We start from the raw sequence: 18,099 nt of genomic DNA on the forward strand, positions 1-18,099 counted from the left end.
TGGTAAACTTTTAGATCTTTTTTTTATCCCTTTAAACTTGATATTTGGTCAAATAAAACATTTACTTAATTGCCAGTGTAATGTAAGCCTCATTACTTACACAGCTAATTACCCATTCATTATAGATTTCCTAAGTAGTGCAGAATACTTGTTTAAAATAACTGATTTTGAAATCTTTTCTAAGTCTAGATTCTGGTTTAAATTCTCAGCTCTCTTCACTAGAATGTTTTAATAATTAAATTGGAATCTTTTGGGGAACCTTTTTTTCAAGGTATCAAGTAATTTTCAGTTTCTCATATATATAAAAAGTTTCACTTTTGCTTTTCAATTAACTTGGTGTCTTAAAATTTCAAAAACAAAACAAAACAATACTTTAGATCCTGCCCAGTTCTGGTAATCAAAGTGATATTAACGTATGAGATGCTTTGTACCCAAGTTCCATTTGTCTGTCTGTTGGCGTCATGATGTAAGCAAAAAAACTAGAAGTTATAGTGTATTGGAAAAAAAAAAATGTGACCCTAATTTCTGTGTATTATGTGATGGTGGAACCAGTAGTTATACTCTTCCGGGAAGCTTCTCCATTTCTTAACTATTCCCTAGAACTCTCAGGGACCATAGATATTGAATGCATAATTAAACAAATGAAACCATTCAGTGATAACTGCTTTGTGAATCACTAATCATTTTATGTGGTTGCAGTTTCTTCCCCATAATCACTGGTAGAGTTCATCTGAAGTTGTTTTGTTGTGCAAATGCATTCATTGCTTGTATCTGAATAGATTTGTCCATTTTGCCTCATAATGATGATTTTCAGTGGATGTCATTTTAACCCTTTGTAAAGTTTCTCTGTATGCCTGATTTAATCTCTTAATAGAGTGTGCTGTATGGGTCAGTTTTAAACTGGGGGGTACATTTGTCCTGCTGCACTTTATAATATGACAGCTCCTTTAGAATGTGTTGTTACTCCACATGGGGGCATATCAGTCAGAACCAGATGAGTGAGTGACCTTCTGTTTCTTTGTTGCAGACATGCCAATATTTGGTCTCTGTCCAGCCCATGATGATTTCTACTTGGTGGTGTGTAACGACTGTAATCAGGTTGTCAAACCGCAGGCATTTCAATCACATTATGGTAAGTGTGGAACTATTTAAAAATCATTATTAGAAGGTAAAAGGTAAAGCAGGATTAAACTGAAGGCCAGTGATGGTGTGCTTATTATGTAATTAACCCTACCCCAGCTGGAAGCAGGCTTTCTCGCTCATGGAAGTATCTATCAGATGTTGAGTATTGTGTGATTTTTATTGAAAGTAATTTTGTGATTTTTCTGGTCATTACTGAAATTAGGCAAAGAGTGTTTTATGAAATCTCCTTCAGAATACTGCATCAGAGTAGTAAACAGGTTTGTTTATGCCAAAGCTGCTGGTTGTGAATTCAGCAAATTTTGTAGTTGTGTATACACGTAATGTGAACCTTTTTCAAAGGAAGTGCGATTCGGAAACATGAGAGTTTAGTAGTGCTGTGTCATGTGTGTTAAATCTTTAAAGATCTGCATATGCTCATTTGGCGTTGTCATGATGCTACCTATCAATGAGAAGGATAGGATCGGATTATAAAACTTGGTTTCATGGCTAGTTTGGTTCTGTAACAACTCGGAAGTATTTGAGTGCCCACCTTGGTTCTGTCATTGGGGCTGCAGCATGATTGCTACCCCGATGAAGTTTGTGGTCCTCATTGCTCAAACTGGTACAGATGCAAGTTTAAAATAGAATGTTGGGGGATTCCTCTGAAGACAAAGTATTTAAAGAAAGTGTTCCAGTAGTTGATAATGGAACTGAGCCCTAACAGATGAGAAGGAGCAACCCAGGCGGAGAATTGGAATCAACACCTTCAATGCAGAGAGAACAGCCAGCATGCAGTCTTGAAGGAGGCCAGTGTTGCTCTAGGGTCCTTGTTGAGGGGAAGTAGAAGCTGCAGGTGTCAGCATTCTAGGCAGGTAGCTGATCATTCACAGGGTGTGGGCAGAAGCAGCTTGGAGTCTTTGGAGGGATCCTATAAGGGAGTAGCACAGTCTCATCTCAGTGGTGGATTTGTGGAGAGCAAAATGTGGGATAAAAGTAGAAGTAGGGAGAATAGTTTACAGATGAGACGGAGCTAGAGTGTGGCTACCGTGCAGCAGTAAAGCTGGGGATACTGCATGGTTTTTACCTACGTTTTAAAGCCAGAACAGGGCTTCCTGTTGGTGCTGCTGTTTGAACAGTCACACCATCATAATCAACATCCTGCCATTTTTTTTCCCCATTGAATAAATCTTCAATTAATCATAAAAAGGTTTTGTGAGTTAATCCTTTTCAGGGAGGCCTTGGGGAAGGTCCAAGAATGAGTGCAAAGAGGAATGAGATGGCACCTCGCTGCTTTAGACTCAGAAAAGACAAATTGGGTTAATTTTCCAGTGTTTTGCCATTAAGAATTTTCAAGCTAGCCTATACTAGGTTTAAGTTTGAATCTGCAAAAAGCATAACTTACTTCTTTGCTTTGAGTGAGTTCCCAACCTTGGCTCCCTTTGTTACTGTCCAGGAGTGGTAATGTCTGCTCCTAGGTTCCTGGTGGTGGTAAATGAATAACATGGACACAGCCCCTCATATAGTACCTAGTATGTAGTGGAGTTCAGAGAGAGAAAGGTGTAGCTGTAGGTACAGGATACTATTGGTCTAAAGTCACAAAACTGTCCAGCGCCTTAAGGATAAAGAGAGGCACTGAAGATTTCTTGATAGGTAACTCAGAGAAGGCTTGCTGTGAAAATAGCCTGCCTGCTAGGGTTTAAAGAATAGAACAGATTATTTTCGCAAGTATAATTTTTTTAAAGATTTATTTACTTATTTGAAAGAGTTACAGAGGTTGAGGCTGAGAGAGAGCTGTGTCTTCCATCCACTGGTTCACTCCCCAAATAGCCACAATGGCTGGAGCTTGGCTGATCCAAAGCCAGGAGACAGGACCTTCTTCTGTGTCTCCCACGTGTATTCAGGGGCTCAAGCACTTCGGCCATCCTCCACTGCTTTCCCAGGCCACAGAAGAGAGCTGGATCGGAAGTGGAGTAGCCAGGACTCCAGCCGGTGCCCCTATGGGATGCCAGCACTGCAGGCGATGGCTTTACCCACCTGTTGTGGGAATTTGGAGAGTGAACCCGTGAATGACAGCTCACTCTGTCTCTCAAATAAATTTTTTTAGAGATTTATTTATTTGAAAGGCAGAGAGAGACTTTCCATCTACTGATTCATTCTCCAAATGCCACAGCACTGGCCCCCTACATATGTAATTTTATGTCAGTGTTTAGCCATGGAATATCTGTTGTAGAAAATGCATACTTTGGCCGGCGCCGTAGCTCAATAGGCTAATCCTCTGCCTTGCAGCGCCGGCACACCGGGTTCTAGTCCCAGTCGGGGTGCTGGATTCTGTCCCGGTTGCCCCTCTTCCAGGCCAGCTCTCTGCTATGGCCCGGGAGTGCAGTGGAGGATGGCCCAAGTGCTTGGGCCCTGCACCCCATGGGAGACAGGAGAAGCACCTGGATTCTGGCTTCGGATCAGCGCGGTGCGCCGGCCACAGTGCACCGGCCGCTGTGGCCATTGGAGGGTGAACCAACGGCAAAGGAAGACCTTTTTCTCTGTCTCTCTCTCACTGTCCACTCTGCCTGTCAAAAAAAAAGAAAAGAAAATACATACTTTATGTGTGTGTGTGTGTGTGTGCAAGATTATTTATTTGAGAGACACAGGGGCCGGCGCCGTGGCTTAACAGGCTAATCCTCCGCCTTGCGGCGCCGGCACACCGGGTTCTAGTCCCAGTCGGGGTGCCGGATTCTGTCCCGGTTGCCCCTCTTCCAGGCCAGCTCTCTGCTATGGCCCGGGAAGGCAGTGGAGGATGGCCCAAGTGCTTGGGCCCTGCACCCACATGGGAGACCGGGAGAAGCGCCTGGCTCCTGGCTTCGGATCAGCACGATGTGCCAGCCGCAGTGGCCATTGGAGGGTGAACCAACAGCAAAAAGGAAGACCTTTCTCTCTGTTTCTCTCTCACTATCCACTCTGCCTGTCAAAAAAAAAGGAAGGGACAGAGGGAAAGGGCTTCTATCCTCTGGTTCACTCCCCAAATGGCCACAATGGTCAAGGCTGGCCTGACTGGAAGCCAAGAGCTTCTTCTGAGTCTCCAGTGTGGATACAAGGTTGCAAGTACTTGGGCCATTTTCCACTACTTTCCCCGGAGCATTGGCAGGGAGCTGGATCAGAAATGGAGTAGCCGGAAATTGAACTGGCACCCATATGGGATGCCAGTGCCACAGACAGTGGCTTCACCTGCAATGCCACAGCGCTGGCCCCAAGAAATACATATTTTAAAAAAATCACCTATACTCCCCTAAAATGGAGAATGTTTTGATGAAGATAGACTATACTACTTACACCAGCCATGTCTGACAGCAGGTGATGGGAGCAAGCTCAGAGGCAGGAAATTCCAGGCTGTCTGGAATGTGCTGCAGAGCATCACCTTTGGCCAGAATTGACGTACCCACCTGTGGATGACATATGTGCAAAGGCAGGCTAGGACCAACTCACAGGGCCTCGTTGTCCAGAGAGTCCTTTGCTCTTGATGGAGGTGCGAACCTGTTAGAGATTGTTCAGAAACAGGCCGGCGCCATGGCTCAATAGGCTAATCCTCCGCCTGCGGCAATGGCACACCGGGTTCTAGTCCCGGTCGGGGTGCCGGATTCTGTCCCGGTTGCCCCTCTTCCAGGCCAGCTCTCTGCTGTGGCCAGGGAGTGCAGTGGAGGATGGCCCAAGTGCTTGGGCCCTGCACCCCATGGGAGACAGGAGAAGCACCTGGCTCCTGCCATCGGATCAGTGCGGTGTGGTGGCCATTGGAGGGTGAACCAGTGGCAAAAAGGAAGACCTTTCTCTCTGTCTTTCTCTCTCACTGTCCACTCTGCCTGTCAAAAAATAAAAATAAAATAAATAAATAAATAGAGATTGTTCAGAAACAGAGTTGTGACTTAGTGGTGCTTCAGAGGATTGATGAGTGCAGTGGATTAGAAAGACGTGCAAGATCAGTTACAGGTGTTAACTCTTCCAGGACTTCCTTAGGCAGAAAGAGGCTCTCTTGATTCCCTCTGCCAGGTGCACTTGACTCTGATCATGGCATATTTTCATGGAAACTACTTAGAAAACTCTGCGTCTCCCTCTCAGAATGTCAGCATATGTATTGGGAGTAGCGCTTAATATTGTATTTCTGCCTTTTGTGTTTACCTACACCAGCACAGCATCTCTTAGTGAGATGCTTTTTGGGTGACATAGGGATGAGGGTAGCCTGAACCTTGTAAAGAAGCAAATATGAGTGCAAGATACGCACACCCCATGTCTCCTGCAGCTGGGCAGGAGATAGGACTGACAGTGCCACTGCATGGGGATGCTGGCGTCCCACTAGTGAAAAGGGAGCTACTAGGGATAGGAAAGAGCCGGGGGCTGGCATTGTGGTATTGCAGGTTAAACTGCTACCTGTGATGCTGGCATCCCATATGAGCTCAGGTTCAAGTCTTGGCTGCTCCATTTCCAATCCAACTCCCTGCTGATGTGCCTGGAAAAGCAACGGAAGATGGTCTAAGTGCTTAGACCCGTGACAGCCACGTGGGAGACCTGGGATGGAGTTCAGGCTCCAGGCTCCTAGCCCAGTCCCAACCATTACAGCCATTTGAGGGGTAAACTAGCAGATGGAAAACCTTTCTGTCTCCCCTTTCTCCCTGTTTCCCCTCTGCCTCTTCATCCTGGTAACTTCTTTTCATATAAATACATCTTTAAGAAAAAAGGAGAAGTGGAGTTCTTGGTTGAAGGATGAGAGCCAAGTGTTCTGAAGAGGAGTTCCGTTGGGGAATGGGGAAGGAGTGCCGCCTCTTTGAAGTACCAGTGAAGAGAAGAAAGGCCTGGTGGAGATGGAGGGGTTGGGGAAATAACGAAGGGTAAGGGAGATAACCAGTTACCTGCAGGGCAGGGGAAATGGGCAGGGTACCTAGGACCAAGAGCCATATCCAGTGCTTACCACAGTGGCTTCTATCTTCTTGGGACCAGGTTGTTACAGGAAGAAGTATTGTTGAAACCCTTTGCTTTTTTTCTATCAAATTCCAGAAGGGTAGTTCTTGCATTCTTGTCAACAGGTAGTAACAACCAAGAAATGTCAAATTCAGAATCTTGGCAAATAGCCATGGTAACTTGTTTATTATGGTGGAGGTGCCCCTTGAGTTACAGTGGAGTTTACATGGCAGTGCACTCATTGTAAACTGAAATGAGTTTAACACACAAAACCTGCTGAGCATCGCGGCTTAACAACACAGCCTGAGTACCGGGTGTTATGCTCCTGTTGGAGCGGCTGATGGGGCACTGCACTCACTGGCTCACTCAGCGTTGTGAGAGAGGATTGCACTGAGTATCACTAACCCTGGAAGAGATCCAAATTCAAACTTTGAAATGTAGCATCTACTGAATGCATATCACTTTGACACCATGGTAACGCTGCAAAGTCCTAAGTCAAACCATTATTAGTTGGACACCATCTGCGTTAGGAAGAACCCATTGCTACCAGGGAAAGATTGTGTTTTCTTTCAATGAAATTGGTGGAAACATGGGCATTTCTCAGTGAATTTGTGTATTACTGGTAATTGTGTGTGACTTTTATGAACAAGCGAGCAGTTACTACAAAATCTTAACAGGCAGTTCCTTTAAAGTCACTGCTGCCAGCACAAGAAAGGACGCTCCAGTGACAGAAGCCTTGTGAGTTAGTTAGGGGGTGATAAAGTGGGTGGGAATTGGTAAGCAGCTTGTTACCCAGAGTACTAAGACACCCGTGGAGTTCTTTGCTAGCTGAGTTGCCTTTTGGGGAATTAATGATTAACTCGGCTTTCTATTTGAGCAGTGATGGTGACTGATTGCAGTGTCTTTTGTTTCTGACTTTTCAGGCTGGTAGCTTTCGTAGTATAGATTGTGTTCCTTCTTAGCAATTACACAGTAACACCATGTTTTCCTGATGTTTCAGTGTTTTGAAATACTTCGGTATGTCTTATATTTTTCTTTAGTCACTCAGTATTTTTAAGAGCAAAATGTTCTTACTGCTGATTTCAGATTTAAAAGTATAGTTGGAATCAGTGGATCTCAAAGCTGCATCTGAGTCCTAGGGAAGTTTTCTAAGTAGGCAGCTTCGCAAGGTCCATTCTCTAAGGTCGAACCCAGGGATCTGCATTTGAAGCGGCTCCCTAGGCAGGTGCTGACACAGCACTAGCCAGGATACATCAGCAGATCTGCCAGGAGATGTTGTCCACTCTGTTGTCCCCGTGCCTGGCATAGTGACGGACGCAGATTGCAAGACAGATTTGTGGAGTCTAGCAACAGTGGCAGGAAGAGAGACCCCTCTTTGTTTTAAAGCTGATTTCTAAAAGTTTGTGTTATGTGTCTCTAAAATTTTCAGTATGACAGAGGGCTTTGATGGTGGCTAGTGACAAAAACACTATTCTTTTGAGAGGGGTGTCTTTGCCAGTCAATAAGCTAATATACTTGATGGTCCTAAGCTGACTACTGAAGAACGTAAACTGTGTGGTCCTGTTACATTTACATACCTGTACTCAGGGAGTGGCAGGTGAGATCAGCCCAGGGTTAGGGGTGATTTGGCACCTGCCTTTAGAGTGACTGCTGAGAGAGCTTCCCAGTGGTTGTCATCATTCCCATAGACTGCACCCTTCACTGCTGTGTTCTCTGCTGCTTCCCTGTGTTTGCTTATGAGCAACACCGTAATTTCTGTGTCTTTATGCTGACACAGGGATGATCTTCTTTGGGGAAAATAGTTAAGTGATGTTAATTGGTTTTAGACACATGTAAGATCACTGTCCTCAGTTGAAACCACTTGCAAGTGTCCACGGTTGTGTTTTGTTCCAGATTAGCTGGACATTTGTTCACCTGTTGGGTTAGCCTGAATCTCTGAGCAAGGACTCATTGGTGACACAAGGCTCAGCCACTTTTCCCTAATTTTCAACAGTTCTAGCTTTATTTATTACTAATTTCTTTATTAAATTCTACACATTTTTCTCTAAATCAAGCCACTTTTATTTAAATAAATGCACTTACAGAGAAAATCTTATAGCACCATGAAGTGAGAAGCTGATGTTATTTGCCGTAAAAAAATGGTAGATGTAAAGATAAGTACAGGGAAGCCGGCGCGCGGCTCACTAGGCTAATCCTCCGCCTTGCGGCGCTGGCACACCGGGTTCTAGTCCCGGTCGGGGCACCGATCCTGTCCCGGTTACCCCTCTTCCAGGCCAGCTCTCTGCTGTGGCCAGGGAGTGCAGTGGAGGTTGGCCCAAGTCCTTGGGCCCTGCACCCCATGGGAGACCAGGATAAGCACCTGGCTCCTGCATCGGATCAGCGTGGTGCGCCGGCCACAGCGTGCCACCCGCGGCGGCCATTGGAGGGTGAACCAACGGCAAAAGGAAGACCTTTCTCTCTGTCTCTCTCTCACTGTCCACTCTGCCTGTCAAAAATAAAAAAAAATAATAAAAAAATAAAATAAAATAAAAAGATACGTACAGGGAAAAGAACGCTGTTTCATTCTCTGTTGATGCTCTTCTGGTGCTGAATCTGAGCCTGAGGCCTGCTCCCTGTGTTAAAATAGAGACAGGATGTTATGAGCAAGACTTACTCATGTGGTAGTGTGGTGGTAGCCCAAGAGTTGAAAGAGATTCCAAAGAAATTTCACTTGTGCTTTAATATTATTACTGTTGAGGTTTGATGCTTACTTTTGGGACACAGCAGCCCAAGCTGTTGGATCTAGTTTCCCCTTATGTTTAAGGAGTTGTCTGTCTTCTGAGACCAGTGCTAGCCCTAGGACATACCAGAGCCTGGAAGCTGAATTCAAGACCCTCATGTTGATCCACAACAGGATCATGGAAGACAGGTACCCTTTGTCATTTATCAGTTTGTAGTTCACATCGCACCAGTAGCGCTTAAGTCTTTAGGTAACCAACATAAGGCCTCCCTGTAAAACATCGGCCCCTCTCTCAGACCTCCATTTGCATACAAGGTGTCTTAAGTCTGGCTTTTTCACAACTTCGTAAGAGTAGCTTTAGCAGAAACACTGTTGAGATATTACAGCTTTCTCCACTTGTAGTTACTACAAATCCTATGAAATTAACAGCCACACACATTGTTTGGACTTAATGTCCCTTGATGTGCATTGAGGTGGTTTGGATTCTTTTACATGCCAGCCTAAATTATATTTTCTCAAATGTCATTTTCATCAGAAGATGAGTCAGTTACTCATAAGAAAAATTACTCATACTCTTTAGAGCTGATTAATTGGTTTCAAAGAATGTTAGTGTAAGAGCAAAATGAGTCTTACTCTGTGAGATCTGATGAGTTGGTTCTGGTCTGGCTAAAATGCTGGTTCTCATTGTTGACATTTCACAGGGCTGTGACCAGCAATCTGCATCGTGTAATTAAGTTAATCTGCATCACAAAGCAGAGGTTTTGCTATTTAAGAAAGAACACACAGCCCCTCTGCTTTTGCCTTCTGATTGACTGAGACCTGGGAAGTAACAGCTCCGGGTGGTTTTTGATTGAGTTATGTTACTTCATTATTGAGTAGTTATTCTTGGATAAAGAAAAAGTGTTTCTTTTTTCTCTCAAGTGCTAAATTTGGCCACTACACATTAATATGCCGGATCTTTTTCAGCTTTGCAGCTTTCAGTGACAGTTAATCTTTGTAGGATTGGCATTCATTCATCAGTCCACAGGCTATAGTAATGATAACTTTTAATAATACTTGATGATTTACAAAGCATTTTTATGTATATTATCTCATTTCTTGTTTTTAACAACCCATCCAGTGAATTTTATTCCCAGTTTACAGATCAAAGTCCTGTATTAAATTTAATTTACACAGGTAAGATATATCTAGGCCATGTTTTCTCTTGCATATTGTAAGGATGTGTAGAGTTAAAAGAAATTCATAGAAGATTATATAAATTCCATGTGTCAGAAAATGTTATTAGTGGCAGATGTTCTGGCTCAGGTAGAATTCTCAGTTTTCTTGGAGTAGCTGGGTTGGCCTTTGTGAACCCGTTATCTGTGAAGGAACTTAATGTGAACATGTATTGACAGTGGGAATAGGTAGATAATTGATTTAGCATAGTTATTTGATTTCTGTCCTGCCTCTTTTACTTCATTTAACTTTTTTTAAATTATTTATTTAGTTGTAAGAGTTACACAGAGAAAGGAGAGGCAGAGAAAGAGAGATAAAGAGAGAGGTCTTCCATCCAATGATTCCCCAGTTGGCCACAACAGCCGGAGCTGCGCCAATCAGGAACCAGGAGCTTTTTCCGGGTCTTCACGTGGGTGCAGGGGCCCAAGGACTTGGGCCATCTTCCTCTGCTTTCCCAGGCCATAGCAGAGAGCTAGATTGGAAGTGGAGCAGCTGGGTCTCAAACCGCCGCCCAGGCCAGGTCTTTAAACTGCTACACCACAGCGCCGGCCCAACTTCATTTAACCTTAAATCATAGTAAGTGCCCACAGCTAACCTCCTCTTTTGATGAGTCTTGTAACATTTTGGAGCTGCTTTAGAGATTGCAGGCATATTTATTTCTGCAGTCAGTAGTATAAAGTTTGAAACTTGTGACAGAGCAACAAATCCTTCACCCTTCTTTTGGTGATACATCAGATCTTTTGTCTGGTTGTTGGGGAAAAATTTAGGGATGGGAGCAAAGGGGGCTAGACATATTAAAACATGAGTGATGTCAAGGAGGACATTAGTTTATCTCTCAAAGGAAGCTTTAAGTTGACTATTGGACCTAATCTTGTAGCTAAGTAGCATGATATAAAATACAGTATATTCATTTTTTCTACCAGCCAAATAGTGCTAATTTAAAATTTCAAGTAGCTTCAGTAGCATCAGATAAAGAACTGTTCTCTCCCAGTCAGTGAAGTTTTTCCTCTTTTTCTTGGTTGTGTAATAAGCAGGTGACTGTAACATGATGATATTGATGCTGTTTGAAGGAGCAGCATTTTTTTTAAAGATTTATTTATTTATCTGAAAAGCAGAGTTACAGAGAGACAAAGGCAGAGAGAGAGAGAGAGAGAGAGAGAGAGAAAGGTCTTCAATCCACTGGTTCACTCCCCACATGGCCTCAATGCCTGAGCTGGGCTGATCTGAAGCCAGGAGCCTGGAGCTTCTTCCAGGCCTCCCATGTGGATGCAAGGGTCCAAGGACTTGGGACATCTTGTACTGCTTTCCTAGGCACATTAGCAGGGAGCTGGATTGGAAGTGGAGCACCCGGGACTTGAACTAATGCCCGTATGGGATACCAGCACTGCAGGTGGCAGCTTTACCCGCTACGTGCAATGCCAGCCCTAGGAGCAGTATTTTAATTTCTGGGTAATGTATTTTTTCCTTTTACTTGTAACAGTTTTTATTAATGTGTGTGCCTTTGAGATTGCTTTAAACACTGTTAGCAAAAGCAAGAATGATATTATTCCTATATGTAACAAGTATTTATTGGGTGCTTACTGTATGCTAGATACTGCTGTCCACTGAACTAAAAATGCAGTGTCTTTGATCTCATTCATATTCTGATTGGGAAGGTCAAGAAAGAAAGATAAAGTGATATAAGATGATTTCAAGTAATGATGAATGCTAGGAAAAGTGTGGGAGAGAAGGCCTGGGGCAGGCCACCTTAGATAAACCTTGCTGAGAAGCTGATCTGGAGATGGGTGCTTCGCATGGAGGTGGTAGCAACTGTAGAGATCCTGACATGGAAATGAGTTTTTCAGAATGGTCAGTGAGGAGGAGGCAGATGTACAAGGATGAAAGGGGTCCAGGTTGAAGTTGAGGAAGCAGGGCAGGGCCAGGGCCAGATGACGAAGGGGGCCTTGCAAGCCACTAAAGGACACAGGATTCAGCAGTGCAGGCAACACAAAGCCACTGGAGACTTTTGTGCTATGAAGTGTCTTGATCTGCTTTGGGGTGCTGTATGGAACGCAGAAGGCAAGAGTGGAGTAAAGGAGACCAGTCAGTGGGCTGCTGTGGAGTCGTTTTGATGGAAGGATCAGACCAGGGTTGGAACATCAGTGGACTGCAATCTGCATTGAAGCGTAAAGGCTGCAGGGCTTGCCTGTGGCCTGGGCGGCAGGAACAACCTGGAGAAGGAAGGAGGGGGGATGACTCATGGGTAGTTTTCAGCTCAGGCTGCTGGATGGATTGATTGTAGCTTATGGATCAGGAAGTTTTTCTTTATACTTTTGTGTGAACATTTATTACTAATGAGGCAAACTGACTTGAATGAAAAGCCTTGATGTATTATTATATTCCATCTTTAGACATTTTATGAAGATTGTAGGAGTAGAAAAAATTATTACGGTTATGCCAAGTTTGGGAGTCATTTATTTTCAGTTGTTTTTGTTTACTTATTTGGCTTTTTTTTTTCTTTTTTTCTTTTTTTTTTTTTTGGTGGAACAATCATCTAGTCTTGTAAGCCAAGAAACAAAATTGTATGCCCATCCCCCTGGGACTTCTCATGTTCTCCTTGAGTAATAAAAATTTATTATTTAAAAAACAAAGACATAGGTATTTTGATTTGTTGTTAATTATTAAAGGTTTATTTATTTGGGGGCCACCTTTGTGGTGTAGCAGGTGAAGCTGCCTGCAACACAGTTATCCCATTTGGGCACCAATTTGAATCCTGGCTACTTCACTTCCACACCAGCTACCTGCTAATCGTCTGGGAAAGCAGCAGCAGATGATACAAGTGTTTGAGCCCCTGCATGCATGTGGGAGACTCAGAAGATGATCCCCTGGCTTTGGTCTGGCCCAGCCCTGGTCATTGTGGCCATCTGGGGAGTGAACCAGCCGACTGAAGATTGATTTCTCTTTCTCTCCCTCTGTAACTCTGCCTTTTTAAAAAATAAAAAAAGAAAGGGAAAAATTTACTTATTAAGAGGCGGGATTACAGAGAGGGGGAGAGAGAGAGAGACATCTTCCATCCGCTGGTTCACTCTCCAAATGGCCGCAGTGGCCGGAGCCAGGCCGATCTGAAGCCAGGAACCAGGACTTTCTTCAGGGTCTCACATGGGTGTAGAGGCCAAGTACTTAAGCAGTCCTCCCCTGCTTTCCCAGGTGTACCAACAGGGAGCCGCATAGGAAGTGAAGCAACAGGGATTCAGTCTGCATCCATGTGGGATCCCAGTGCTGCAGGCTAGGGCTTTAACCTGCTGTGCCACAGCACTGAGCCCAGATGTTTAGGATACACACAGCTGCTGTTTCAGCCCTGTTAGCTGTTGTCTTACATCCGACCAGAAGAGGGAGTGTTTTTTCACATCTTTCTGTGTTATAATACTCTTACCTGGCTGGAATAGTTTCTCCAGCGCATAGCTAGGCCAGACTCATGAACTGGCTTGGGGCAAGGGAGCAATGGCTAATTTTTTTTTTTTTTTAAGATTTATTTTCTTATTTATTTGAAAGAGTTACACAGAGGAGAGGCAGAGAGAGAGAGGGCTTCCATCCAGTGGTCCACTCCCCAATTGGCCACAACGGCCAGAGCTGTGCCGATCCGAAGCCAGGAGCAAGGAGCTTCTTCCAGGTCTCCCATGCGGGTGCAGGAGCCCAAGGACTTGGGCCACCTTCCTCTGCTTTCCCAGGACATAGTAGAGAGCTAGATTGGAAGAGGAGCAGCCAGGACTAGAATCGGCGCCCATATGGGATGCCGGCTCTTCAGGCCAGGGCTTTAACCCGCTGTGCCACAGTGCTGGCGCCTCGATGGCTAAATTTAGTTGTTACATTCTACATTTGTAATGGTTGCTTAGTCTTTAGGTTTACTTTTATTTTTATGACAGCATTTGTTAGAATAATCCTCAAAGTGATTCTATACCTTTTCATCTTGGACATTTGAAAACTAAAAAAAAAAAAAAAAAAAAAAAAAAAAACAAAACAGAGAAGGTCATTACTTCAGTTAGAAACAATTAAAATGAAAATAGTAAGCCCCTAGTCACACAAGATAAAGTTCTTGACTTGTATTCTCTTTAGATTAGAAAAAAAAACAAAAAAAACCCTTGTGTTTCATTGCCTTATATGCTTGGTATTGTAAGAGGATTGCTAGAGCTTCTGACACTGCAGATTGGAAGTGAACTCGAGGAGGTTGGCATCCTTTGCCACTGTGCCTAGATATTTTCTCTTGAGTGATTGTTCCTGTGTGCTCAGTTGCACAACTTGAATCTCAGTCTGCTTAGCTGAAAAATGAAATGAATGACATAATCAGGATATACATGTTTGATGTAATACCAGACTTTTTTTTATGTTTTTTTTAATTTGTCTTCAACTCCCTTCACAGTGGCTTTTTAAAATAAAATTAAAGGAGCCAGTGCTGTGGCTCAGCGGGTGAAAGCTGTGACCTATAGCTCTGTCATCCCTTATGCATGACTGTTTGAGTCCCAGCTGCTTCACTTGTGATCCAGCTCCCTGCTGATGTGCCTGGGAGGGCAGTGAAGTATGTCCCAAGTCTTTAATCCTGCACCCACATGGGAGACCGGGGTCAAGCTCCTGACTCCTGGCTTTGGCCTGGCCCAGTCCTGGCTGTTGGTGGCCTTCTGGCGAGTGAACCAGTAGATGGAAGATAATCTCTCTCTCTCTGTTGTTCTCTCTGTTTCTGTAACTGTCTCTCAAATCTATAAAATCAAAAAGAAAAATTTTAAATGCTGCTTTGCAGATTTTTTGATGAGTGCATGACTGTGTTATGTGTATTTGACCCATCATACATCTTTTTGTAAATATGACCATCTTAAACATAGCCAATTTTGGTAGCCTATTTTTTCTTATTTTGTTGATTCTTTTCCACCTTCTTACCTTCTCCAAGTGTGACAGTCCTCGCTCTCCTGTAAACATAGTCAGTCCTTAGAATGCACCCTTTTATGTTTTTCTCATGCTCATAACTCTATAGAGGCACACAGAATCCTACGTTTTAGTTGGGGCTTTTGGTGATAATGGTGCTGTAAACGGATACTGCTATGCACATGTCTGCTTCTTTTCTCCTCATTAATATCCCTTGGAAACCCATCAAATCCCCTCTTCTTTATGCATAAGGCTGTCAGGTGTGCCCATGCTGGTACTTCCTTTCCCTGGTCCTCTGTGAACATTGATTTTGTTTCCTTGCTTTATATATGTTTTTTTTTTTTTAAAGATTTATTTATTTATTAGAAAGGTAGAACGGGAGATCTTCCATCTGCAGTTCACTCCCCAAATGGCTACAACAGCCAGGGCTGGGCCAGGCTGGTGCTGCAATCCAGGAACTCTGACCAGGTTTCCCACATGGGTGGCAGGAAGCCAGGGCCCAAACCAGGCACCACAGTACAGGATGCGGGTATCCCAGGCAGTGACTTTACTGCTGCACAGAATGCTCCCTTGGAATATACAGTCTCAATCACTGGTGGTTTGCCTTGTGTGGGATAGAGTCTCAAACGGGAATTCCTGGCTCCAGAAGGATAGCTGTTTGCATTGTTAATAGCTCCTGCTGGATTGTTTTCCCAGAAAAGTGAAACCAGCCATGTGAGCGTATTTCTACCAGAATTAGGTGGTACTACATTTATTTTCTTGATCTTGCATTTATTTTCCTAAAGCCTCTTAAACTATTCTTTACACACGCAGAGCTAAGATTAATTTTAGTTTGACTTTGAAGTATATTTCTCAAACAAGCACACCGCTTTTATTGTCAGCGTATCTGATGTCTTCTAAGTCTGGATAATATTTAATAATATGAGGCAGAGATGTTTAAAAATGGGAGATGATTTTCAAAAATAATTGTTTAAATAGTCCTAACCGATTTGGCTATCATCTCTGGGAAGTGGTTTCCCCTTGAGGGAAGAAATCCAGCGCTCTCAGGCTGGGGTTCCACTCTGCATTTAGGTAACCTGCGTCAGGATCACAGTTTTAGGTAAGGTATATAGTGAGACCAAGGAGAAACTATCACCATTTCTTCCTTTCTTTTTATTTATTTATTCATTTTATTTTATTTATTTATTTATTTGAAAGAGTTACAGAGAGAGGTAGAGACAGAGAGGTCTTCCATCCGCTGCTTTACTCCCCAGCTGGCCACAACGGCCGGAGCTGCGCTGATCCGAAGCCAGGAGCCAGGCGCTTCCTCTGGGTTTCCCACGTGGGTGCTGGGGCCCAAGTACTTGGGCCATATTCTGTTCCTTTCCCAGGCTGTAGCAAAGAGCTGGATCGGAAGAGGAGCAGCCGGAACTAGAGCCGGCGCCCATATGGGATGCCGGTGCTTCAGGCCAGAGCTTTAACCTGCTGCGCCACAGTGCAGGCCCCACCATTTATTTCTGATCTCACTGTCTTCTTGCATTTGGTATAATTGGTGGTCTTTTAAGATTAGTGTTCATTTTGGATATCAAATAAAGTCTGGGCTGACATCGGGGTGTGGTTAATACAAATCCTGTGTAAATCAGGTTATGAGGTCTGTCATTGTGGCTGAGCCCCCAGAGCCATCCCGTAGATGAGATGATGCCAGCTGGAGGAAGGCTGCGCGGTCTTAGCTGCAAGGTGTATCCTCCTGGCCTAGACCTTGTTTCCCACCTCTCCTAACCCAGTGTGAGTACCTAATGAGCTCTGGGTAATAACCTAGAGGCATTGCTGGGGACACTAATCTGGTTCAGGATAGCAGGCTTCCAGGCCTTAGCTGAATGAATTGCTTGGCGTTTCCAAGATTGAAAATACTTTCTTCCCTTTTCAAGTGCTCCTTGGCAGCAGGTGAGGAATGTTAACGCTCCTGTAAGTGGCAATTAAGGCCAATTATAACTTGCCTAGCCTGCTGAGACAGTGGAGTGGAGTTAGTGGAGAGTTGCGTTCCTGTAAAATGGAGTGCTGCTTACCACCAGGGACAGGAACACAGTATTTCGTAACTGCCAGCAGCTTGTTTGTTGCCCTGCAGAACACGAATGACACCTCTCCTGGCTTCTGTGGGATTCAATTTAGGAAATCCCAAGATTCGACTTGACTAATTTCTGTAATAGAAACCTCTGTCTTTCTGTGTCTTACTTAACTCTTCCTTCCCTTCAAATGATGTGCATCGTTCAGTTTTTCCTTGGTTGTAATCATAATAGCTAACGTCTATTGACTCTTTAAGATTTGCTGGCCATTGCATTGCATGCAGGAGGCAAGATCAGCCCGCAGGTAGGGGCAGAAGTCTCTTGTCCAAGGCCACACAGCCACAGGTGATCAGGCTGCAAGTTGGCTACCCTGTCCCAGTCTCTGCCTGCTCCTTGCTGCTGCTGGTTTGCTGCTTGCTGCAAGTGTGCTAATTCACAGAACGACCTTGGCAGTTCAGGACCCCTTCATGAACCAGAGTAAAATAGATAAGTGGATCCCATTCAAACCACAACCAGTGTGTAATAATAGGCTATAAGTACATAGTAATAAAATAGAGACCAAATAAAGTCTATTAGGCATGAATGTTATTCTATTAAAATTGTATTTTAGTCTGTAGTCTCTTAATTCTTTTCATAGTGAAGAGAAATAGGACCAAGTACTACCCAGACCTAGACACTTAAACACAAGCCACCATTGGGAGATTGACTATCAAAATACATTGTATAGGGATTAGATACTGAGAAATGGTCTAAAGGAAATAATACTTTACAAGCAGAAAAGCAGTATTTGCTTAGAAATTGTATTCAGAGCATTGTAAGAGACATGTGAATGTTTAAAACTTTAATCTGGGTTGAGGGTTGTGGCACAGCAGGTTAAGCCACTGCTTGGGACACCTACATGCCTTATCAGAGCATGGGTTTGTGTCCTGGTTACTCTTCCAGTCCAGCTTCCTGCTAGTGTTCTCTGGGAGGCAGCAGATGGTGGCTCAAGTTCTTGGACTTGATACCCTCTTGGGAGACCTGAATTGGAGTTCCAGCTCCTGGATTTGGTCTGGTCCAGTCCTAGCTGTAGTGGGCATTTGGCAGGGTGGGGGTGGAAGGTGAACCAGAAGTTGGAACATGGATCTGTTTCTCTTCCCCTCCCTCCCACCTGTCTTTGCCTGTCAA

General features: G+C 44.0%; 1 protein-coding gene across 5 annotated transcripts in view; it reads left to right on the forward strand.

Moving 5' to 3' along the window:
* Nucleotides 1-18,099, forward strand: part of ATXN7 (ataxin 7) — a 171,519-nt gene that overhangs the window by 113,740 nt on the left and 39,680 nt on the right. For all 5 annotated transcript variants that reach the window (XM_062201198.1, XM_062201202.1, XM_062201199.1 and 2 more), the window contains one exon: nt 1,028-1,132. In XM_062201198.1, coding sequence (XP_062057182.1) covers nt 1,028-1,132 — 105 coding nt within the window. The remainder of the gene's footprint in view (nt 1-1,027; nt 1,133-18,099) is intronic.

This window comes from Lepus europaeus, chromosome 9, assembly GCF_033115175.1.
Source record: "Lepus europaeus isolate LE1 chromosome 9, mLepTim1.pri, whole genome shotgun sequence".
Classification (NCBI taxonomy): Eukaryota; Metazoa; Chordata; class Mammalia; order Lagomorpha; family Leporidae; genus Lepus; species Lepus europaeus.